The 26692-nt window shown below is 39.8% G+C and overlaps 1 protein-coding gene across 1 annotated transcript in view; it reads right to left on the minus strand.

The window, feature by feature from the left end:
* Positions 1-26692, minus strand: part of shank1 (SH3 and multiple ankyrin repeat domains 1) — a 97596-nt gene that overhangs the window by 44381 nt on the left and 26523 nt on the right. The window contains 13 exon segments of the mRNA XM_020605443.1: positions 6784-6859; positions 7176-7289; positions 9667-9815; positions 10623-10744; positions 12769-12938; positions 13276-13342; positions 14108-14185; positions 14943-15059; positions 16461-16628; positions 17344-17498; positions 19733-19841; positions 20752-20823; positions 21976-22179. Of these exon segments, the coding sequence (XP_020461099.1) occupies positions 6784-6859; positions 7176-7289; positions 9667-9815; positions 10623-10744; positions 12769-12938; positions 13276-13342; positions 14108-14185; positions 14943-15059; positions 16461-16628; positions 17344-17498; positions 19733-19841; positions 20752-20823; positions 21976-22179 (1601 nt within the window).

Consider the following 26692-nt stretch of genomic DNA (forward strand, 5'->3'; position numbering starts at 1 on the left):
AGCAGAGCGGTTTATAAAGCAGCGAGTCTGAGAGAGGGGGGTGAACAGCTGCGAGGTGTTTTACCCCCTGTTTTTGCACCTCTCTTACAAAAAACACAGCTCTGTGATGAGGAACATATGCTATAGGCTCTGTTTTATCTCGAGCAAATGCTGTTTTTACCATCTAAATAATTACCCCCAATAAATAACTCAAGGACATCTGTTGTCTCATGTTCCCCATGGGTCAAAAATGTGCAAAATCACTACTCTGTTTTAGCTGTATGTCCATTTTTGTTTTATTCATCTCACACTACATAATAAAGTGTCTTTTTTAAATAGCTGTTTCACACCTCTGCAATTACTCAAACCTAACTCAAGGACATCTGTCGTGTCCTCTTTTGAAACTAAATATCTGGTCAACTCTATACTTTCTATGCACCATTTGTTTTATTCACTATATAACATTACAAACAGAAACCCCAATAATAATGGTTATGTCTTTTTTAAAATAGTTGTCTCCTCATTTTTGAAACTAAATATCAGCTCAACTCTATTTAATATACAAATCACTACTATACTTTCTATGTACCATTTGTTTTATTCACTATATAACATTACAAACAGCATCATTACCTGGTCTTTATTTTTTAGATTCATCTATCATGGGGGAGAACAACTGTGCGGGCTGAGGATGGAGGGAGGGGCTATGAGAACCTGAGGGGGTGAACTTTTGACCACGGAGGGGAGGGAGTGATGATGGGGTGATCTTTGACCTGAGAGAGAGGAGGGTGGAGGGGGAATGGAATTTACATCTGTTGTGGGAGGGGGAGTGAGGGGGGTGAGGGGGGACAAAGCTTCTAATTGGATAACCTTTCACCTAAAACTGTCAAATTGAGTTTGATGAAAGCCAGTATCTATACTGTGTGTATCAACGCTCTTGTTCTCTCTCCTCTCACATCTCTGCCTTTTTGTTTTGGTCCCTGCATGTCAGGCTATATACTGCTGTGATTGTGTGTGTACAGTATCTGTGTTTTGTGGGCATACATGTGTGATGAGAGAGAAGTGCGGGTAGGAAGCAGGAGAGCATGCAAACAAAAGTTCCACATGATCATGTGTTAATGTGTATATGCTTAATGCCTCCTGTGTTACCTGTGTGTTGGAAAACCTAAGCACACACTCGCTGATATTGTTTCTCTCATTGCAAGCTAAAAAGGCAAGCAAGGTGAAGCTCGAGAAACATGAAAAACTGTATCAACCAACCGTTATTTTACACACGCGCAAGCAAAAAGCGATGCATGTGTCTTACATGAAACAACAAACCACCACAACAGTGTGTAGTATAGTAGAGTGCTCAGCCTCTCCCCACCAAACAGTGTGCTCATGCATCCATATTTGACCCACTGTTGGCCCAAAAGCGGTCTCACATGGGCTGAGAGAGGAGCAGCAGCATGTACAGGTTGTATACACTTACTCTTTGCAACTGTGGCAATGACACATACTGAACTATCACTTTACAGTTTTCTTTTTCTGACAAGCTAACAAAAACCTTAAACTGAAAAAAGTAGTAAATCATTTCTCTATAAACAAATGCTTAGAATTATTTGTTATATTTATGTTTAGTATTGGAGACTCAGTTATACTGTACATGGTGTCCATCACAGTAGGCAAAATAATAGATCAAGTAAGTTCTCACTCCAGAGAAATTCATTCAAATGTATTTGGCTTTTCTGGTTTTGTGACAGAAGACAATTAAGAAGGCCAAGAGAGCTCAACAGACTACAACTTAGGATACAAGCAAACAGGCCAAAGCCAAACAGATGAGGAGATATTTTCACCAAAGTAGCACCACATATATCACAGAAAAATCTGTAGCAAACACCGTCACAAATTTGACAGCACACAGAGGGCATAATTAAACAAACAGGAAATCATAAGCAAATAGCAAAACAAAATGAACTACACCTTTCACCAAACACTGGTAGTAATTAGTAAAGGGCTGTGTCTGAAATCACCCTCTCATTCATTGTACCCTATTGACTAAACAGTCCATCAGTAGGATTAACAATTATAATTTATCTATCTATACTTATAACTGACATTACTTTATTTGTTCTACTATGGAATATAGTGGACACATAGAATTCAGACACAAACTAAATACAGAGCACTACAGGCTAATGCTACAGATGCTTAAAAATAAAAACAATATAAAAATTGGAAAACTAAAACACTGTTAGCTCATTTTCAAATGAGTGGTCTGGTCCATTTATTCATTACTCCTAGTGAAATTTCCATTTTGTTGTTTAGAACATGCAGCTTTTGTGTATTTGCGGTGCATGTCTTTGGTGTGTATGTGCAGTTGAATTGATTGATTTCTTAATTTGTTTTTGTTAAATTATTTGCAATCTTTTTCTGAATGATGTATTGTCAAAGCAGTGAAAATGGTTTCTTCATTTGTTCAGGCTCCAGACCCTAGTGCCACAGTAAAAAAAAAAATAGGGGAATGTGGGGAATATAAATACAGCCACCCAGGGACGGGTGGGAGAGGGGAATCAGAAGGGAGAAAACATGTAAAGTAGATGTAGGACAAACAGACAGGGTGATTAAAAACACATCTGAGATGAAGCGGCATGGCGGACATACATAAAAGCCCTCCATTTGTATGTCATTTGTCACTGCTGGTTCCAAAGTCACCATATCTCTGTCTTTGTGTTCTTCTTTATGTAATCGCCTCAAGTTAAAACAGTATATCTTGCTGACTGCTAGGTTTTGGTTATCACACCTTGTTATAATGTCATAGTTTGTTCTCTATCAGGCTACAAAATATATTCAGTTGTCAATAAAGGCACTGGGTGGGACAGGAGGTGAGGATTAATGACTGGCTGAGAAGATGACTCTCTCCATTAGATTAACCAATATGTTGGACTAATGTGATGCATTTATCAAAAGCTGGATATTAACCCATCAGTCTTCAGTTCCAAAACTCTTCCATTATAACCACAGACAGCTACAGACACTGCAGCCTACAAAACCTGCCTAAAAATCAGACTGTACAACTATTTAAAAAAACACACTTTTCCTTTTACAAATGAAAACTTCAATTTATTGAGAATAAAACTGCAAGACGTAGGCTCAGAGGATTTGCTACTACATTCTCACTTGGCCTGGTATGACCATAGCTTATGCTGGCTAATGATAGTTAACTAACTGTATGTAGGTACTCCAGTGGTCATTGCTAAGCCAGTTCGCTGACTATTACTCCTCTTCACTTGTCACACAATTAAACATTTAATGTCATAACATAATTCTCAGTTACCTAAGTTCATGTTAAGAGATTCACCAAGTTATATGTGAGAGCAACCAACTTCTTGTAGTTCTTGTTTGTCTATTAACAAAATAAAATCTGCTTCCAATACAGCATCTGCATACTAGCAGGAGCCGAGCTATAGAAAGTTGAACAATGTGCCATTTTTTTATTCACTGGAATAGTAATCAAAGATTTTATATACGTCATTTTGAAACTGATTTATACCAAATCAGCATCAGCGCTTCACAAAATCAAATGCTTGTGTTAGCATGAAGAAAAAAGTGGACACATCAATGGTCTGCCAGGGTCATATCGATGACTATGGTGTTATTGATCCAAAAATACATTTACCAATCACCCAAATAGTTTGTGTTCCTTCAACAGAGAGTTTAGTTTTTCTACTATTTCAGAGCTTTGCCGCTCTTCAAAAAACACAGTGCTGGGAGAAACACATTTTTCACACATTTGTAAACACAGAATGCTTCTGACATCCAAGCTCTTCATCCATCTCACCAATCCTCCTCTGTCCTTCATTCCCTGACCTCCAGATGGAGACACCACAGGGGAGACAGGGTGATAGAAGGAAAATTAAAAAGTACCAGGGGGTTAGCAATCCAGTGATGAATAGCAAGGGAGGGAGGGATGCAGAGATGGTCAAGAGATTTGGCCCAGTTTAGAGAGATGAAAGGAGGGCTAGGTGAGATATTGCATGTAGTGATAAAGGCTGTGAAAGCAGACCCATGTGAGGGCAGCTCTAAGTCAACCATGCCCCCCTGCTTAGCCAAGGCTGCAGTACACAGGGCTTGAATTATCCATGATGTGTGCGTTTGCGTGCAAACATACGTGTGCAGGTTTGCATGGCTGAGTACATCAATTGCATGAAATGTCAGTGTTGATGAAAAGCATGTTAATGCACGACACTATGCATGTGCAAGAGAGAAACACAATTAGAGAGGGGAAACGGGAAAAAAACATGAAAGGAGAAAATGCAGGGCAGAAAGAGAAATTTGAGGAATGATAAAGATTGATGAAGAAAAAGAGGGAAAGTGAGAGAGAAGGTGTGGGAAAGAGAGAGGCAGAGGCAAGATGCTGCATCAGTAAAATGTATGTGATTGATACTGGCTTTATTTTTATGTAAATATTTCTCTCTTTGCTCAGTCCAAGACCTGAACACTGAAATGAGTTTGCTTCAAAGTGACACTATGCTCACCATGATGCAGACGCAAGGCATTATATTAGGCTGAGTTAATGAGGAGTCAAAGTCAATAAAGGGGAGTTTTGGTTTCTTGGTCTGTGGTCAAAAAGCTGAAAATGAACATTTCTGGTAATGTTTCCCATATCTATTTGGCTGTAGTCTTTTGTCAGCTTTAGAAAACATAGTTAACTATGTTAAAGTAGGTGGATGAATATCTGTATCATGTACGATGACCCTCCTCGGGTGAATGTTAAAAGTCCTTGCCGCTGTTCTGAGCTTATGTGTGCCTACTCCCATGGCCCAGTAATACAGTATACAGTGCCTTGCGAAAGTATTCGGCCCCCTTGAACTTTGCGACCTTTTGCCACATTTCAGGCTTCAAACATAAAGATATAAAACTGTAATTTTTTGTGAAGAATCAACAACAAGTGGGACACAATCGTGAAGTGGAACGAAATTTATTGGATATTTCAAACTTTTTTAACAAATAAAAAACTGAAAAATTGGGCGTGCAAAATTATTCAGCCCCCTTAAGTTAATACTTTGTAGCGCCACCTTTTGCTGCGATTACAGCTGTAAGTCGCTTGGGGTATGTCTCTATCAGTTTTGCACATCTGGATTCTATTTATCATCCTTTGTCATTTAGGTCAACATTGGATCATTCAGAGATCCTCACTGAACTTCTTTAGAGAGTTTGCTGCACTGAAAGTAAAGGGGCTGAATAATTTTGCACGCCCAATTTTTCAGTTTTTTATTTGTTAAAAAAGTTTGAAATATCCAATAAATTTCGTTCCACTTCACGATTGTGTCCCACTTGTTGTTGATTCTTCACAAAAAATTACAGTTTTATATGTTTATGTTTGAAGCCTGAAATGTGGCAAAAGGTCGCAAAGTTCAAGGGGGCTGAATACTTTCGCAAGGCACTGTATATGCATCAGTTCAGGTAGTCTGGTTGTCAAGGGCAGTAATGATGACTGAGATTTTGGACGCAATTCACTCTAAAATCCTGCTATGATGAAAATCTGCCTGTTGTGCTTAAGTTAGGCCTATTTTAAAAAAAAACAGTCCAAACATGGCTGGATAAGCTTCTAGACCTAAAGCAGTGTACCCTCACACAAGAGACCATCATCATGAATCACTCAACACACATCACACAAATCAAAGTACCACTGGAACTTATGAATCAGTGCATGAATCATCTTATGTTACTGTACAAACAAATCCCCTGCCAGCATGTGCTGTGTGTCTAAATATTGGTGCAGCAGGGCTACAGTGAAAAGGTTGTCAGCTTAAATTCCAGTACCTACTGGGAGGATGAGCACATTAAATCAAACTCTTTAGCAAAAAACTTAACCCCTTGTTTCCCCATAGAGCTGCACAGAGGCCAACACTGTATGCAATCTGAAAATTACCCTTCCCTTAACATTTATTTAAGAGGATATGTCAATCTTCTTTCATATTTAATTCTGGTTGTAATGTTACACCAGACAAGCAGCATCTAAATAACTCTTTTGTCAACACTGAGTGCCCTGCAGTGCCCATGTTCAGCTCAAATGCCCCCTAGGTGGCAAAGTACCACTCTGGTGTGACCTTACCCTAAATGAGCTCTACCATTAATCCTGTGAGCAGAAGCAGGGCTACTTATTTATTTATGGTCCTGCTGTCTAAAGAAGCACACCTCTGCTCCTTTGGATTAAACTGGCAGCTGTTTAGTTGTACTGAACATTACTGACCGCTAGCGGCAAGGCAACTGTAGTGATTAGAGCAAACAAATATAGTCAATAGTTAATGTATATGAATTATGTATAATATGAAATAGAATACAGCAGGAGTGTGCAGGCTACATATAGATATTATCTGTAGTAAGTAATAGCTGATAGTTGTTTGGGGGAGAGTTAAGTGTTTATATAATCCTGCAAGATCTGTTTCTCTTCTCTGAAATGTTTGGAGATGTTTGGTATTGTGGTGTGTGTCCACTTTGTTTAGTTTATGGGTTCATCTTGTGAACAAACATCTAGAGAGCAGCTTCCCTTAAAATAGGAACATTGAGAGCGGCATAAAAAACTACTGGATCTGAGGAGAAGAAAGAAATAGGAAAGAGATGATGGAAGGGGACGAGAAGAGACACGCACTTCATTCACGCTGGAACAAGTTTCTCTGCAGAGAAACTGATAAGGTGATTCTGTATCTTGTCTTCAACATTTACTATTAACATCAGTATACCAATAAATAATCATTGGAACTATGGTGACTTGTCTGAATTAATTTGTCACCCCAGAACTCTCACCACAACACAACTTACCTAGGAGCATCAAAGCTGTCATAGGATCCCACAGTGTAATGGCGGAACAGCCTTTTGGCTCGTTCTCCGCGGCTCTCTGAAACACAAAATCACAGCAACGTCAGCATGGTTGTACTTCACTTATAATGCTAGACTTAGTGCTACTATGAAATTTAATGCAAGGATATGCAGTAGCAGCTTATTGTCTTTTACCCACTTGGTGACAGAGTACCAAAACTAGTATCTTAAATCATTGACAGGTTTATGCAAGAGGCTAAATTAGTTGAATGTTTAGTGGAGGGCAGATGTGAAACTCCCTGTTAAGAGGTGTGTTTTCTTTCTCCAAAAGTCATGTTATGTATTTTCTAAAAAGAGCCTGTTGTTTGTGAGTATGCACGACTGGTTATGATTACCTGATCGGTTGTCTTGGCTTCGAAGCATCACTTCCTCCACACAGTCAGAAGGGAACCAGCCTGTGCGGCCCCTGACTGTCCCCTCCCAGTACCCGCCCTCGCCAACACTCAACACTACAGGGGTAGGGTAGGAAAGAGCAGCATGTCAGGAAAAAAAGGGCAATCAAACATACATTAACACACACACAGACAGACAGACACAATGAGAAATGAACATATGCAAAAAAGACAATAACGTTAGACAGAAAAGAAATAATGTAGATGCACACATGGTCATGCAAACCTCCTACATACTCACCAAGACATACATACCTGGCGACACCTTAGACTCACTCACAAACACACACATATTCATACCTGCAGACATTGAATACAAACATATATAGATACCTTACATTCATGTTAGGACAGGGCCATTTCACAAACTCATTTGAAGACACTCCTTCTGGCCTGGGTACTGTTCTGTCTCTGAGATAGATAGTTTCCCTTTACACCTGATGGTACCATGCATCTCCTGTCAGGCTCGAGTAATTTTGTGGTTTTAAAAGTAATATTTTCGGTGTTATCAGTGCTAATCAAATCGATTTTCTCAATATGTTTGAAGCAATAGTTTCACATTTTGAGAAATACACTTATTTTCTTGCTTGCTGAGAGTAAAATGAGAAGATTGATGCTATTCTCATAACTGTCTGTTAAATATAATCCAATACCCAGCAGCAGTTCAGCTCAGCTTATCTGGTAAACTAAAATGGTTGTTCTGTCCGAATGTAACAATATCCAACTACCGCACCTTTAAAGCTCACTGATTAAATCATTATATGTTCATTGTTTAATTGAATTAAAAACTAACAAACACAAAACTTAAAGGAACACTGATATAGGGAGATATGTGCATACTATCAATCCTCCAACCTAACTCTCAGCAAACAAAGCCTACTTTTGCATGACGTTTTGTAGACTAGAAGTTTATCTGCAGCAAATGTGAAAAGGTTGCTAATACCAACAATGCTTCATTTCATTTAGCACTCCTCTCTGCAGTTGAGGTAAAAATGTTGTTGCAGAAAAACGAGGGTCTTGCGCTGCATGTTCTGCGCTAGTCTGAACAGTCGAAACTCCGATTGTTGGATGAAATGGCAACGCCTTAGCTGCAATGCTAATGTTGCTACATTTCAGAGACTCAAAGTGTGTTTTTAACAATCTTTGTGGCTGCGACCGCATGCTAATATTTTGCCAATTAAATAGGCTTTGATACTGTATGAGAGTCAATTGTTATTATATTACATTTATATTACATTTTGGTAAATTCAGAAACACAGGTAGGTTTGAATCTCCAAGGTTTTTTCCCATAGATTTATTATGAAAGCTGGATACCAGATTACAAGATGGCGTCCATTTTCCCCACTGAAAGTCAAATTTTTTTTGGGTTTGCTTCCGCATCATGAGGCCCACAGCACATGTGCATTAGTGTTCCCCCTTGCCCCCACTGACCCTGCCCATGCCCATGCACTCATGCTCAACCCATAGACTATACGCTGGGATGACGTCAAAAAAATTCAAATCAGTTTTCTAGGCTCTGGAAAAAATTTTACAAATATAAAACCTACAAATATTAAAAAGCCATAATGAAAATAGTGGTAAGTGATCTAGTTTACAATATGAGATGTTCTGTCAGCAGTTTTATAGATGTCTAATTATCATCATGGTCTATGGAGAAAATGCTTTTAGGGCCCCAGAGGGAATTTTTTTGTTTTGTTTGTGACAGCTGGGAAAAGCTGGCTGAAAGGCTGAGTAATGCCTTTCTCCTCAGTTCAAGCAGTGGTCAACAGTGTTTGGTTACACCCATAAAGGTCACTGCAGCTGGGGTCAAAGTTCAACACACTTTTTGCTCACCTGTACCTCACAGTATAAGGTATAGTACACAACAGTGGGGAAGGGTGCACAAAAATTGTTTTTCTGTAATAATGTGGATACAACTGTAGAAGGTTTAGAGGGTTAACTTGTAGGTAGAAAACAAATACAAAGAAGTTGTACCAAAACCAGCACTAGAATGAAATTTGTACTGTAGCAGGAAAAAAAAAGGGACTGAGTTGTTCATGTTGTTCTGTCTCTGTTGAACTGTAAGTAACACCTTAATAAGCCAATGGTATACCTGGGCCGTGTTTGTTTTGGCTGATTAGCAAAGCTATGGTGTTGTGATCAGTGGATAATATTAGCTAATTGGTAGATAAACTAAGCTAAAGCTAAACGTGTGCACAAATATACATTAATAAAATCAGTAAGCTAAATGATGTTGGCTTAAAAGCTGCTAATTAAATCTCACCTCTGAAACTGTTAAAACTCCTGCAGTCAGCAGCTTCACTGATTCATTACAATCCTCTCAGGTTACTATCAGGTGTAAACAACATCACAACTACTGAGGCCCAATCAGACACACACTTTCCTTGAATTCACGTGGAAGACAAAATGCATTATGCTCTAGCACTATACTCACCTTTGACCCTGTCTCCCTTATTGAAGCTGATTTCCCGCTCTCCCTGTGCAGAATGCGCTCGAGTAGCTATAAAGACTCGTCCTGGGATGGCGCTGTAGAGGCGTCTCCGCTGCCCCACGGCTTGTCCAGCAGTGCTGGCAGGGGCAGGCCTGTGTGGAAGGAAGGAGCAGTAGATATGTAAATTATACCATAAGCAAAAGTCCTGTATTCAAAAGTGTACTCAAATAAAATCACAGAACAACAAACATTTAAAACGTAAAAGTAAAAATACTTATTGAGCCCCATTTGAGATTATTACACTATATATCAGTGATACTGGATGAGGTGGAGCTATTTGAAATACTTTATGAAACGTTATTAACTGATCATGTTTGCTATGTGAAATCTTCATCTGCAAGGTAACAAGAAAATAACATAAATGTACATCAGTGCAGTCAAACGTACGATGTTTTCATTTAAAAAGTAGTGGAACTATAAAGCAGCACAAAATTGAATTACTTAAGTACCTCAAAACTGTACTTAAGTAGAGTACAGTAGTTGGATAAATTTACACCACTGAGGGATGCTCTGAAATTAAAACTCAAAACTCCCTTAATGATGAAATTACCAAATGCATCACTTGCCTTTTTTTTGACTGAGGAAAATGTCGTCTTCATGTCAGGAGTAAAAAACTAACTATTACAACTAGGTTATTTAGATTTTCTCATTTTAATTTCAGAAAAAACACAGTGATTACAAATGTAACTGCACCAAACCAGGTAAATCGGGGGGTGGGGGCAACCCTTTAACACTTGCACATTGTTAAGCATTTTTAAAGGACATGCAGACAGGTCCAGCAGAAAGCCCCAAACTTACTTTAACCAGTTAAAATAAAACCACAATATCCTGCTCTCCTCTGAAAAGTGAAAGTGATGTCATTGTTCAGCAACACCATGCTGTCAGCCTCCTCCACCCACCCCTGTCTCCGACTCTGCCTGCTACGGTCCTCCTTGTCTCCAATCCTTCCTCGGGAAGGGGAGCGCGTCCTTGCCCCCCTAGGACTGCTGGAGCTACGCAGGGTACCGGTATGTTTATAACCCTGAAAGACACAGGGAAAGGTATTGATATGTTACAGTATGTCTGTACATGTATCTGCCTTTTTGGACATATTCTCATGTACATGCACTACACCTGCATAAAATAGTCTGTGTTATAGTTTTGAAAAACATTTAAATACCAGCCTTGTCAATGCATTGTTCTGCCATGATGTGTAGCTGCACACTCACACATCTAACTGCATTACAGTAAGATATAAAACTGTGAATATCTTTTTGTTTCTGTATTTTAAAAACATGTCATTTGATTGTTATATTAACATTAGTGCTTTTTCTATTTGTTAATTTCCATCTCTTCTTCCATGTGGCTGTGACAACTTAATTGTCTGGCTTCCATATAGTTGATTAAAGAAACTCTGACTGCACTTTTACAAGCACATGTTTACAGAAGATAACAAATCAGAATCAGCTTTATTGGTCAGGTGTGTTGGACACACGAGGAATGTGACTCTGGTACAGTGACTCTCAGTATAAATGTACAATGTTCTTCAGTAAAGCAATGAGTAGATGAGTAAACAAGACAGAACAAAAAAAAAGGAATATGCATTAGGACAATAAAACTGTAGAACTGTATCAGCAGCTCCCGGGGTAGGTGTACAACCTCCCGTCTGTAGACTGACTCATTATCGTCTCAGATGAGACCGATGACCAGTGTGTCATCTGCAAATTTTAAAAGTTTAACAGAGGGGTCTTCTGAGATGCAATGATTTGTGTAAATGGAAATCAGCAGTTGGGAGGGCACACATTCCTTAGGGGCACCTGTGCTGATAGTCCAGGTGTTGGATGTGGTTTTCCCCAGCCTCACCTGCTGTTTCCTGTCAGAAAGCTGGTGATCTACTGACAGGTGGGGGCAGGCACAGTGAACTGAGTCAGTTTAGAGTGGATGATGTCTGAGATGATGGTGTGAACACTGAGCTGAAACAGGTTTTTCCGCTTTTCAGAGTAGCTCCTCTTTGCTGCTCTGATCTCACTTGTCGGTGTGTTCCTGGCCTGCTTGTACAAGATCCTGTCTCCACTTCTGTAGGCCTCCTCTTTGGCATGACAAAGCTGCTTGAGTTTTACTAGGAACCAGAGCTGCTTGTTGCTGTATGTGCAGAAGGCCTTGGTGGGCACACACATGTCCTCACAAGAGTTGATGGATGATGTCAAAGTGTCAGTGAGTTCATCCAGGTCTGCAGATGCAGCCTCAAATACACTGTACAGTCAAAGCAGCCCTGTAGCTCTGATTTTGCCTGCTCAGTCCATCTCTTCAGTGTTTTGACCACAGGCTTCATAACTGTAGGTTTTTGCCTATAGATTGGTATAAGACCATGCAGTGATCAGATTGAGGGCTACTCATGGGACAGAGCAATAGACGTCTTTTATTATTACCATGTAGCAATGGTCCAATAGGTTTTTGTCCCTGGTGGGACAACTGACATGCTGTCTGTATTTGGGCAGAATGATAAATATAATAAAATGCATATTTATGGGCTATTACTCAACATAATCACTTCATCTAAAGAAAGAGATAACAAGGACCTGTGATTTGAGGATTTATTTTCTGCCACATAATTAAATGACTTGGATGGCTTGTGAGAAAAGAGAAAAGGTCCTACAATTAGTGTTCACTACTAGAGGTTTATAAAGATCATCCATTACAGTGTATTATGTCCATTCAAATTTTAGTATAAATTGTGGGGCTGCAGCTGCTCAAGGCTCCACCTCTGAATAATAAGTATTATCTGGGATTTCTCCAAACTGTCATATTTACAGAAGATGATGAAACTACCCTTAGCTTTTTTTTATTACAGGAATCAAACTACTAGAATTAAATGCATCCATATCACAAAAAAGTTTGGAAGCACCACATTTCAAACAGTATTTTCTGGGCACAATCAGTCTTCTGATGAAGACTATGTGATCCAGTTCAAAGCTCCAAAAATAGCGACTAAATAAATTTTGAGGTGAAAATATTTTTTGGGAACTGCTGCTTCCAGATCTTCATCTTTCACAGACACAAACACACCTGCACAGAAACAATGTTGGTCCCTGGGGCGTTGGGCATTGCCATCCAGTCTGGCAGGTTCATGCTGCTGTCACTGTTGGCCCGCAGGAAGGGGTGAGGGTGGGGTATTGTCAGGGTCTGGGCACTGTCCCGCCTCTGGGGGGCATACTTTGGAGACTCCACAAAGGGAACTGAGAAGTGAGGGGCAATAGAACACACTGAGCATGAAACGTGAGTGTAATGGTGCATTTTCTTTATCACTGCTCTTATTTTCCACATCCTCCTATATGCTTTATTCTATATTTCTTTGTACATCTTTCACACTTGCTGCAATTGTTGCTACAGTATATTCTTTAATACACTCCTTTTTTTTAATGTTGCTTCCTCTAATTTGCTGAAAAAGGCTTGATTCCTTCATTATGTTCCTGAATCATTTTATCTTAGGAGCATGTTTTACTTAGAACATTACCAATCATTACACATCTTCAAACTGGAATAAGAAACGCACACCAGGCATCAGCTACATACCCACATCTGCATCCCGGTGGTTTTTGATAATTTCTCCCAGCTCAAAATTACCAGACATGACAGCCACCTGGTGAAAACCCAACACACACATAGGTTGTTTCTGGATACAAATGACAAGAGTGCCAAGAAGTGGTTAATATTTCTGTTGTAATTAAGCAGCTGCTTGCATGCTTTTACTGAAACACTGTGCTTCAGTTTATGTAAATAATAATTATAAAAATGCATAATTTTGTTGGCACTCTAAACTTGCACCCTTAAACTAGTAAATTTTCACATAATGCAAATGAAATGTATAGATTACAATTGATATGAAGGAATTAATCATTTCCTTAATGCAGGAAAGATGGTCTTTACAGAAAAAGAAACAATTTGAGTTCCTGTAATGATTTGTTTATTATTTAGTTTGCATTTTCACAGCTCTAATTATGACTGCACTTCCAAATTCCAGCACAGTGTCTATGAAGATTCTAGTCACCCAGGTTGTAGAATTTCAAAAAGTCAAAGCAAATAGATTTGATGTTTTCTTGAAAAAGGAGTCCTCTCAAATGAAAACATAGTTTAGCATTCTTTCCACCACTGCATAAATGTTTTAGATCTTCTTTGCAAAAATAATAATAATAATAATCGTCTCAGCTGGCTTTTTCTGCACTGACAGAGTTAAACTAGATCAAGATAAAGGGGTCACATTCAGTCCTGCCACCTGGGATTTCTGTGTGCATCGCAGCACAATAATGGTTTAAAGTGAAATTAGGCCCTGGCACTTTCTACTATGTTTACTTGATATGCAACCACCCAACATGCATGATTACGCAGCCAGGCACAAAGCCATTACCTGAAAGGGGGTCTGCCCACTGTTATTCTTTGTGTCTTTATTTGCTCCCCTGTAGAGCAGAATTCGCGCACAGCTTTCCTGCAAAAATAGTGGTGATTAATGTGTATTTATCATAAAATATAAGCTGAATAATCATTTATTCACATTCATGGGTTTGTTTTCTTATTTTAATTGCTTAGGTTTTTATGTCATTCAAATGCTGAATAGTAAATACAGCATATTCTGTGAAAAATGCTTTAAAGTAGAGGCTTTCAACTAGTGGTCCATGGACCCCTCGTGGTCCGTGAAGGTATGGCAGGTGGTCCCTAACATGTATTCAGTAGCATAGTTTCACCGTGGGCATAACTATCTTTACATTTGTTAAACACCTTTCTGTATATTAATTACTGTTTGTGAATAATCAAATTTTGCAAATGAAAATGAATTTAGAAAAGCCAAGGTGATTTTCAGGATTAAAATAGCGCCCATCAAGCTAGCCACCACGCAGCAGTGGTCCTCAAGTTGCCCCTTAGTCAGAGAGGTGGTCCCTGGGTCATAATCGGTTGAAAACCCCTTTTTTAAAGCAATGTGACATAGACATTCAAGAAAGTCATGTAAAATTAAAATTGCATATGGCAGAAATATCTTATTTTTGATATTGAGATTCAGGTTAATATCCTATTCCAATTTCTCTGATGATGTTTTCAGGTCAGGATGCTGAACCTAAAAAGGTAGGTACAGTACATTATTAAGTGGCTTTCATCTTACTGGATTGTAAGATTTAAGGGTGTTTTATCATAACATTTTCTCTACTCTATAGAGAGTGGCTTCTGAGTCTTATAAAAAACATGTCTACCTTGTTATATAAAGCACAAATGTGCAAGGCAGTGTTTCCAGAGGCATTCTGGGAGGTGGAATCCGCCCCATAGAAGAGGAGGTGCTCCAGATGCTGCGAGTTACCATTCTGACAGGCCTGAGGATAAACATGCAGATGGAAAGAGAAACAGGCCAGGGGGATGTGGAAAAGCAAAGCATTGTGGTAAAAAAAACAAGATGTACAGGGAGTAAAGGCAGAAGGATTTAGGTGGTAATTTAATAAAGATAATGGGAAGGCAAGAAGGAATGGAGACAGTGACACCGAAAGAAGAACAAGATGATGGTTACCAAGTGATACCACATTTAATTGACACAACCTCTAAACTTAGAGGGCAAAAAACAAATGAGATCCAATAACATCAATAATCACATTTAGAACAATTCTAATCAAAATATGGACACACATACAGTAAACAGACACATTTAACAACATGACACACTCAATATCAAAACTAAACATTTCATTTTTCTTACTTTTCACTGTTTTTTATGCTTTAATCTTAATACATTCTCAGTTATACCTGGTCACATTATCCAGCAACTGTGTTCTTTCACAGGAAGAAACTTAGTAGTGCAACTTTGCTTAGTAAACTGGGCTTAGCTGGGTGCATCCGTACTATGGTAGAGCCAAATGACAGTGAAAAAAATCTTTCACTTTGGAACTTCAAGTCAATGAAAACCTGGCTGACCACCCCTGACTACCAAATTTCTTTTGTGTTAATTTCAATGGGCATTTTCAGCACCAGAATATACACATTTTAGACATTTCTAAGTATGAAAGTATAAAACTATAGGCCTTTATGAATCATAATCACAAAATCTCACTACCAGTGTTAGTCAGACAGTATAAGTTGGAGACATAAGAGACGGATGCTGATGAAGTGTGGGTGATCAGCTGATACCTTTAGTTTTCCTCCTGGCCTCATGTGTCTACTTCACTGCTGTAATATGAGGCCACTGAAGCAGGATGGGTGAGATGGAGCATGAAAGATGTCCAAGAAAAAGAATGAGAGGAATAGCATATCATGGCATGAATGGCTTTTGACATAGACACTGTACTGTACATATGGAGATACTGGAAAACAAAGCACACTGGTACATTACAAAAAAGGATGCATGCACACTTGTGAAATCCAAACAACAGAAACTAAAAGCCAAAATACCCTGAGGCATAACTTTTTTTCTGGTGTTTTCATATCACAGCCCCCAAATAGACACAAATTAGGCCACTGACCCCATTAGATTGAAAGACTTTGTCCCAAGTATAATCTAACAGAAAGTTTTGCTGTTGATTTAGTGCTACATTTACATATACACAGCACATGGGAGACAACAGAAGACAAAGTTAAATCTATTTGCATTTATACCTGGTGATTTATTCTGATTTTCCTATAATATTCTCTTTATTTATTATCCAAAATCTCTGAAGGCCCCTGAAAAAAAACTTCTCACAATTCCCTTCAGGTTTATATGACACACACGCACATACAGTATGTACCTGATGTGTCTCGTCCCAGCCATTCTCGTCCCTGATGCCCAGCTTGGCATGGTGGTAAAGCAGTGTTTCGCAGCAGGATGTGTCGCCTCCTGTCAGCACAGTGTGGTAGAGTGGCGTCAGCCCTCTCCGGTCCTTATAGTCAGGAGAGGCACCAAGAGACAGCAGGACCTGCAGGACAAGGCAGCAAAGATGTACATGTACAGATCACTGTCAAAAACCAGCGGGGGTGAGGTAGTTTGAAAAATACTAAAAATAATAAAGATTTAGCTTTGAAAAGCTAAAAAGAAAAAACTTAAAGTGGCTTCTAACTTCAAGTCAAGGAGTATTCACAGAATTGTAAATCAGGATAGGAACACAGCTCAGAATTCAGAGCAGTCGGTCATGCAGCAGCTCAGGCCAGAGAAAATAATGTATTCAATCAGAGTCTCTGTGTAGCTTAGCAGCTGTTTCTCTCCTCTGTGGAAACATGAGCTCTGACAATGTAAAACGTGTTATTATCTTCCCCACGATGAGCTCCTCTATGTGGGTGCCTGTGTTCTTGATGATTTGGGAGCTGAAAATCTGGACAAACGCCTAAAATGTAAATGTGCAACACACATTTAACAGCAGGCTTTTGTTGTTCTCTGGTTGAAAAGGTTTTTTGGTCATGTGTATTTTGTGTGTGGGTGGGTGTGGATTGCTGAGTGGGAGGGTCTGTTTATTTTGTCTTCAACTTATTTACTTATACAGCAACACAAATGAAGATGATCCTGTATCAGTTTCAGGGCTAATATCCATCTTGTAGGTTGTTTTTGTTCCTTTTAAGGCGTGACAATGAAAATGGGTTTGTTATGGTTAGATAACAACAGTTGTACAAAAAGGGTAACAACATGTGAATGTTTACCAGCAGGGCTGTATGGCGGTGGCCCCGGACAGCCTTGTGTAGCGGTGTGAGTCCATCTTTGGCACGGAAGTCAATATGAGCCCCTCCTTCCACTAGGACCCGGATGGCTTCACCTCCACCTGGCTCACACTGCACCGCCAGCGACAGAGGGGTTTCTGGGGGAGACACACACACCCACTAGAGTAAGTGTCAAAGTCAATTATTCCGAGATTATTCAGTGCACACTTTGTTCAAAGAAACTAAAAGCTCCACTGGAGATTTACCTTTTAAAATTGGCGAAACAATGTTATTCTGACTAAATGCTGTTTTTATGCTGACATCAACTAAAGCAACAAAGAAATTCAAGATGAAAGCAACCTTGTGTCACACGTGAACCAATTGAACGAAAAAGTTCACTTTCTGACGCCTCAAAGAATAAAAGCGTTCAAAATGTTCCCAGTTAAAACAGGGTACAGTGTGCTGGCTGCCATGGCAACGTAGATTCTGTCACACTTGAGTACAAATAGTTTGAGGGAAAGTTTTGACTATGCTTCCTCTGAAGTTACCATGTCATAATGACTTGGGCATGCAAACTCTGCCTGCTGCCTGCTCCCTTGGTAAAATGGAAGTGAGCCCCTCCTGACAAGAGCCATGCTGAATATGGCAGAATTATTTCATGCCCTATTAAAGGCACACAGTGTGACGCTTCTGGAAGCATATGGAAAGAGTTTAAGATAGATCAAATGTACAAAGAGTTAAGGTTCCAGGACCTCTACAGAACAGTCTTTCTAAAGATGTTTGATCATGTCTTTGCACTGCCTGTACAGACCTGCCACTGCCAAAGTAACAAAAGCCCCAGTCTTCAGGAGTAAGATGTGCATGCATTGTCTTCCCCATGTGATGCGAGTACAGGATGTCAGTGAAGGGGAGTCAGAAGGGCTCTTTGTTGCCCCCTGGTGTTCTGCAGTGGAAATGCGTTTCACACCAGTGGTGACAGGCTATGTGTTGTGTTTTGACACTCGCTCCCCAAGCGGCTGGAGTGGCACAGAGCAGCACACCCAAACTGTAAATGAGCCGTCTGCTGCTCCCCCCTAAGCACTAACAGGATCTGAGGAAAAACCACCAAATTGTGAACAGCACTGGCTCAGATCCTTGACAAAGTGTTAGGCCACCATACTGCAGAGCTGAGCGCAGAAAGCGGGCGGGGATGGGGGTCTGTTGTTGTTAGAGGGTTTAAAGGTTGAATTTATACAGCAGAGCCATAGGCCACATAGCTGCTGGCCACCAGTGTGCAAATGCAGCCACTTGGGGATGTTGAACCTCAAATACACACATGGTGTCACAGTGCAGTTCTCTGTGAGGGGTCATTATCTGAGATTACATCATAAAAAGAGGTTAATTTTGTAAACTGGCAGACAGATGGAGGCAACCGAGAATATGTAAATGGTTCATGTACAAAATACTACCCATGGAGGGGCAGATGAAATAAGTTGAAGCACGTGGCAATATCCTTCTTAGCTTCAGATCTGGTTCCTAAATAATGTACACTATGTATTTAATGCAGTTAGCCTAACTACTGTCATAGACCAAAGTGTTATTGTCTTATCCTCAGCTGACAGGGTTTCACTGACTGTAGAAACAACGGACCGGCTGACAGCTCCCAAAGGTGAAGCCACCAAAACTCGATCACCTCCCGGTGGCTGGTTACAGTATAGGTCATAAACCCCGCCGCCTCCATGTTAGCGGAGGTACAACTCAAATCAAATAAAGTACAAATCAAATCAATTTTGCCCAGAGGTCACTTCTGCAATTTTTGTTAGATCTCAACATGCTGATGTGTAAACAAATGGTAATTTTTTATAAAAACAAATGTGTATTTTGGTCGATTCAACAAATTTGATTGGTTGTCTGATGCTGTCACTCCAGTTCTGATCGACTACACAGAATCTAGATGCAAAAAGGCAAGACAGCAGCTGCCATACATGAAGAGGTGATGCCATGTCCATTGCACACTGTATATGTCAAAGAAGGGTTTCAACTGAAGCAGCTGGAAACATATTACCCCCCTGTTAAAGTACATTAAATAGCTAACTAAATTTTAAAGTTGATTTTAGGACTTCTATGTTTAAAGATGATTGGGGTTGGTGAAGACTGGGGTCCGTGACTGTTTGGTGAATCAAGCCCAAGACCTTACATTTGACTGCTACTCTACAAATATTGTTTAATATTGTTCTTCAACCCCCCCAATTTACTTTTCCTCATCATGTTGACTTGTACAGCACTTTATAACTTGTTATCAAACAGCTACAATGCTATCATAGCCTATTATTATTACTATTGCTACATGATAGAAAGCCGACTCAGTGGACAGTGAGGGAAGCCAAGGTAAAGGCCCTGTGGCACTCCTTACCGCCTGTGTCAGCATCCTGGTAGTTGGGATCGAGGCCCTTGTCTAAGAACTTGGCCATCTTGTCCACAGCGCTGGTTTGGATATAATCCATGAATTTCTTCAGGCTGGCCTGCATGTGGAAAGAAGAGCTGCTGTATTACAGAAAATAGATATAACTCAAAACCAGTGGTGGAATAAGTTTGTATTAGTTTGTCCATATTTGTGTGGACACTGGACTGAAAACATACAAAGAAAGATGTGGACTAACATATAATTCAGGTTAATGAATTGTAATCCCAGTGCATGATAGAAAACTTGAAAAGTGTCTGTGTGTTACCAGTCTGTGAGGGGCTGTCAATGAATGATGACAACAGGTAATAGGTACAGAGGAGTGAACAAAGATGTTGAAAGAGCCGCATGAATTCTGATGTGACCTTTCTGACTGTGGTCACATGATCAAATATCAGACATATTTACTGTAGGACTACACATGGAAGTGGCCCAAATCCATTTGGTTTGTTCACACATCCATGAAAAAAATCAGATCTGATTAGAGGAGAAAAAAAATGGATATGAGTCACTTCAGCAAGTAATGTCAGTGTAGCTTTAGTGTCAGCCCTGTGACAGACTGGAGACCTGTACAGAGTGTACCCTGCCTCTCGCCCAGTGTGGGCTGGGATTGGCTCCAACACCACCCACCCCACAGCCCAGGACTGTACAAGATACTTGATTTAGATAATGGGTGTGATACATTGTTGCACTTTTGCATTTATTTATTAATGTGACAGAAAACAGAAGTCTTTCTACCTTAAAAGTTATGTACCAAGAACAATATAATACAACTAACCACAGTGGAGTATGGGGAAGTATATTGCAGTGTAATACTTTGCAGTCAAGCTCATTATGCATTATTGGAAAACCATACACGAATGTACATGCACAAGTACATGCTTAGTGACACACTCATGCACACACCTACAGACAACCACACTGTACAAGTCCGACTGGAGATCCACCTTCAGAACTAATGGGTTTCATACCTTTGTGTGCAGTTTGGCCAATTGCTTCTCATCCAGATTGGTCTGTTTGTACACCCTGGTCTTGTAACGAAACTAAACCCAAAAGAGAAAAAGATAAAGAAACAAAGAGTTAATCCTAACACAGAGGACCTTTTGCCCTGGATTCACAAAATGGGGCCTGCAGACCTATTGTACAGACAAGCCTTATCTGGTTTGCTATACAAACCTCCTCTTCTACTTCACCACAGACAAGTTAAGAAACTGGGCCAGCTTTACAGCAGTTTAAGGAAGGTTCTCCCTTGAGACAGCATGAACAGAATGTGACTGTACAGATAAGATTTTAGCAAGTGCAGCGGGACAAAACAGAGCAGGAAAAGGGAACAGTTCTGTGACACTCCTCAAAGAAGTGTCTGTGAAGCTCCATTCATAAACAAAGGTTTTATACAACTTAGTTTTACTAAAATTAGGACCTATTCTTTTAAAAAGAAGTTGCCATTTACTTTAGTCATCATGGATCTGAACACAAAGCTTTGGAGTACAAACTGATTTGATGCAGTTTCTTAACATTACAAACTTACAAAGTTAAACCAAGACACTGTTTGGTAATATTTACTTTATTTAACACTGGTAATTAGCAGAAATCGACGTGTAGTTCAGCTGTGTTCTATTTTACCATGTCCTTATCTGGCATTCATCCAGCAAAAGAGAGTCTAGGGCACTGACTTCCCTATATGTCTGTAGCACAGGTGTGCTAATTGGTCAAAGCCAACTCATCTGGATTCATTGGGGGGGATCACATTGTGTGATTTAAAATTGTCTTAAATTATACGGGGGAAAACAAGATCATTTTGCCTTGTCAGATGTGTTTTCACTTGATTTAATGTGACTGGCTGTTATGTTCAGTGAGTTTAAAACCCTTAAAATTGTGCTGTGTCTCTTGTGCCTGACTTGCTTGGTCTGTGACAATTTGTTTTATTTCAAAGATTATTCTGGGCAACCAAGACGTACCATAAGTTTAGGCTCAGGGCAAATGGTTGATGTCTGAAGCTAATCTAAACAAGAAAATGAACCTTTTGTGAGAATATATTTTAAACTTTCCAGGAGGAAGCCATCACGCCAGGGTTTATTTAGACTGTGGCTTTGATGAATAACAGTGACATCTTGAGGACAGTCAGGCTCATTGCTTCTTTACAGTAATATAGTGCTGTGTTGTACAACTGTGTCAGTGCAAGACTGGAATAGTACCTCCAAATATGGTACCCCTTTCTCAAAGGACTGTGGGTACTCTCTGAGCAGGCACTCCTCCTCTAGGAACTTGGCATCGTGTCCGTCTGTGGCAGGTTGGAACAGGCCATAGTTCAGCACATCCCGCAGTGATTCGGTCAGGGAGCACAACACCTGCTGCTTGGCTTTCCACACCGTGGCATCTGGGTTAAACCGCAAACATTTCTGCAGGAGATACAGAAGCAACTCAACAACAAAGAAAAGTAGCATGAAAGTCAGTAAAACTAAATAGTGCAAAAGCCACAATTTGTCTTAAGCAAGAGCTTAAAAATGTTAAACAGTGCCTGAGGATCTCAAGATGCAATCTGCCACATATGAGGTGAAATGGTCTGTAAAATTTTGGGGGCGGTCAGACCATCTGTGACTCACAAGTTACTTCCACTATGTTTCATGGGGAAATGTACTTTTTAGTCCACTTATTTCACAGCTATAGTGCCTTTTTAGATTAAATTTAACATAACACGCATATACAATGTTTATAAAATACAACACAGTGCTAAAGATTATACCAGTGGCTCCCAATATTTTTGGCTTGTGATCCTCTAAAACTACTGCTTTGGTTTAAATAATGCTCTGAAGCCCAAAGTGGTCAAACTATCACGTTTATTTAAAAAAATGACATTTCAAAATATGAATACAAATTTTTATAGCCAAACTATTACTTCTGTAGCATTTTGAATGCAGGACTTTAACTTGTAATGGTGCATTTGTTCATTGTTGTACTAGCAAATGGTCCAAGTACTTCTTTCACCACTGATTTTATTTGAATAATAAAACAAACATTGATGTTTATTCCCATAGAAGTCTAGGAAAAGATTACAAATTCTATGTAGTAGAACAATATTTTGCTAATTTCTTGTCCCATTAATCATCTCGTGACCCAAAACATTTATACCAAGAACCTTTGGAGAGATCACCACCAACCTACATTACAACCCTGTGGCAGTTGGCTGCTCTCACTGCACTGACTGCAGCACACTGAGGCTGGCCCCCTGTCTGAGCCAGCAGGGGGAGACACACTCACACATGGGTTGGTGATTCCCAGTGGCCTCAGTTAGCAGGCAGGATATGAATGGCAGTTTGTTGCAGCTTTAAGTGTCTACAGTGGGGTCCTAAATGGCCAAATGCATTATGGCTCAGTGGCTTAGTCAGCAAAATGAAACATAACTCACTACACAGATATCTGACAGAAGGTTTATGGTACTGTTCTCGCTATCTCTCCCTGTCCTTGTCCAATGTGGAGTTGGATTGTTCTCTGACCTTGAGGCAGCAGCAGGATGACTGGCCCATGCAGAGTACAGTCAGCTAGCAGGGGTCCCATGCTTCATACTGCATTACCGCATGGGCTCTTCTCTCTAGCCAGCACTTCTTCTATCCCTGAACATTCGCTCTATCATTATCACTCATCTTAATCTCTTCACACACACACACACACACATAGATAGATACAAATTTGTGTGTGTGTATGTGTGTCCCACAAAGAAAGCAATAAAACCCTGCACGGGGGTTTAGTGCAGAGGAGTATCACAATGTTTTCTTCCTCTATTTTATTCAGTATCTCTGTGCACAGCCAACCCAGTCGTCATGGCAACCAGTTCATTAGTGGAGCAAACTGCTTGTTGCCATAGTAACATTCCTGTGTTCCCTAGGAGATGGGGTACTGGGAGGGTGTGCTTGGGCTTGTGTGTGAGCGCATGCATCAGTGCGCATGTGTTTTTGTGTGCTTGTGTGTATGTGTGTGGATGAAGGGGTGTGTCTATTTGTATTAGATTAGGTTTCACATACACAAGCCTACACACTGCACTTACAGTCCCATCAAAAGATGCAAGTAAACACTCTAAAATGAAACACAATCACAGCATAACAAAATGAAGGCTAACGATTCAGTTCTAATGCTGACAGAATGTTTTCACAGTCAACTTGAGCAATTATAAAATATTGATAATTATATATAAATATGCAATGCAAATAATATTTTTGATTAGGGCCTAAGATGCTTATAGGCTTGAAGATTTTTCTGAGGCAGCCATGCTGCTTATTGATTTGTGTGCCTCCAGCAATATGAGTGTTCCTCCAGCTTCTGACTAGCCATTTAGATCTCGCGATATTAAAATGTGATGATATTTCTCATCGTAGAAAAAGCTGTCTCGCAATATCAGTACATAACAGAATCAGAGCAGCACCTAGTATGATGGAGTGTGACAATACGTTCACATTATTCTTGCAAAAAAGCAACTCCCTGCTGTATTTTAACACACGGGGCTGTGTTGGTCAGACATGAGAGGTTGCAGGAGGAGTATTGTAGGTGTGTACGTTGTGACAGGTCGATGTGAGTGGCTTCACTGATGTTTCCAGCCCTTGAGTTTCCACTGTGTTTTGGTTAGCCATGCTGCTAAGATAGTCTACTCTACCTTAGCACCAATTCTACCACCAGTCTGTTGGCATTGATAGATAAACACAGTTTTAATATCCAGTTCTAATGAAAATGCATGGTGTGTCATTATGGCGTGTTAACTGTGGCCCAAATTCATCCGTGAATACCCGTGAATGCTCATGTTAACAAGGTAAACAAAAGAGTCTTCTTCCTGTGGGCTACCATATTCCGATCATCCCCAGTACATGATTGGTGAACCCATTGCCTTTGCTGGATGATGTCACTGTCTGCTGTGGTGCGGTGAGGGTGAAAATAAAATCAAAGGTCACACATGGCTTACATGAGAGTTAAGTTAGAAGCTCATGCACAGTTCATGCACAGTTATGTCAGTGTGAAATCCTACAGGAGAGAAGCCAGTCAGTTAAGTTTGTGGCAAAACATTTTACAGTGTTTGCATATTGTCTTTTACTGCATATAATAATTCATACTCACAAGGTAGAACTCAAGTGACATTTATTACAATATTATAACATTTCAAAATGCACCTGCATTGTTTAGCATTTGTGAATTTCAGCCAAATAAACAATTTTTTTGTCTCATTCTCATGAACCCGACATCATGTATTGTCTCGTGAGCTAAGTGTATCGTCACACCCCTACTCATCACAGATTCCCAACACTTATCAGGCCTACAGAATAAACGATATTGCTGTTTCTGTAATCAGAATCAGACAGCTTTGCAACTTTTCCTCCAATGGTGCACTTACAGCTCAGTGTTTGGAGCACCCTCTAATGGGTAGAGAGTTTGTGTGTGAAATATCAGGACTAAATGGCAACTGGAGGTTTGCAGAACATCTGTGTGACAATATTGTTTTAGCCAAAACACAATGATTTAAATACCAAGATCAGTTTTATAAATAATGCTTGCCTGTGCTAGTGTTCTGACTAATCAAATTACACAAAACACTTTAAACACCTAGTGCTAACAATGGTGCTGCTCATTGTGTTTCGCTAGTGATACTTTTCCTAAGTAGAAGTTCTAGTGTAACAGTGAAAAAATGTTTCATTACGTGTTCAAAATTCCTATTTCTAAAAGTACAAGGATTTGCAACAAAATATGAGTTTCAAAAGTAAAAAAGTGATCATTCTGCAGAAATACTTGCCCCTGTGACTCATTGTATATGGGATCATTAGATTAATACTAAAGCATCAATGCAAGTTGTATGTTACTGTTGCAGGTGGTTCTTGGCACCTCATTATAACTACGACGTACTTTATTAGGCCACTGGTTCCCAACCTAGAGGTGAGGCTTCTTCAGAGGGTCACAGGTTAATCTGCCTGAAGTTAAATGATTAACAGGTTAGGGGAAAAAAACAAAATTCTGCTACATAAATCTGCACTCACCATATTTGCTGTTTTTAAAATACTGAGGCTTCAGACAAGATGCTGAACTACTACTGTATCTCTTTTGGGGAAAATAAGATAAAGAACCTCAGCTAGAAATCCTGTCTCCTAGAAACAATTTTCATGTACTAATTTGTTTTCCTAACTGCTCTTTTCAGAAGGGGATACAAACCAAAATGCACATATTTGATATTTGATATTTGATATAAAATATTAACATGGAAAGTAAGCAGTAACCTCAGCTGTGAAAATAAATGTAGTGGAGTAAAAAGTACAATATGTACCTGTAAAACGTAATGTAATAGAAATGGCAAAAAAAGCACTAACAGGACAAATTTGTACTTAAGTAGAGTGCTTGGGTAATTATACATGTACCACTACTGTATAGGGGTTATGCGAAACGTCACGTGACCAAACCAGAAAACGGGTCAGCGCACTTCCGCTTTTCCGCAGAACGCCAGTGACACAACAGTAGTAATGCGAAACACGTTCTTTGAGCTCGTTTTATTTGATTAGTTCATAGATTTAATAAAAATGTCTTTTTCCAAGACACAAATACCAGAAGCGGGCTCATCCAAACAGTGATCTCTGCTGCGTACATATGTCAGGGAAGTTCAATTCAGCCATAAGCTTTCACCATTTCCCTAAGGATGAAACCTTAAGAAAAATATGGATCCGTAATGTACGACGTGATAATCTTGTAATTAAGCGGACAACAGTATGTTGTAGACACTTCGTCTCCACAGATGTAATTCAAGGTGGACGACGGCGTTTGAAAGAAGGAGCCGTTCCAGTGTTGTTTGCCTGGAGTGACTACTCTCTGCCTGCAAGTAGACCAAGCGTGTGGGAGAGAACGCAACGGCCGGAGGAAATTGAGGAGGAACAGATGGACGTCGGAGTT

The sequence above is a fragment of the Monopterus albus genome, unplaced genomic scaffold, assembly GCF_001952655.1.
Source record: "Monopterus albus unplaced genomic scaffold, M_albus_1.0 scaffold70.1, whole genome shotgun sequence".
In the NCBI taxonomy this organism is placed as follows: Eukaryota; Metazoa; Chordata; class Actinopteri; order Synbranchiformes; family Synbranchidae; genus Monopterus; species Monopterus albus.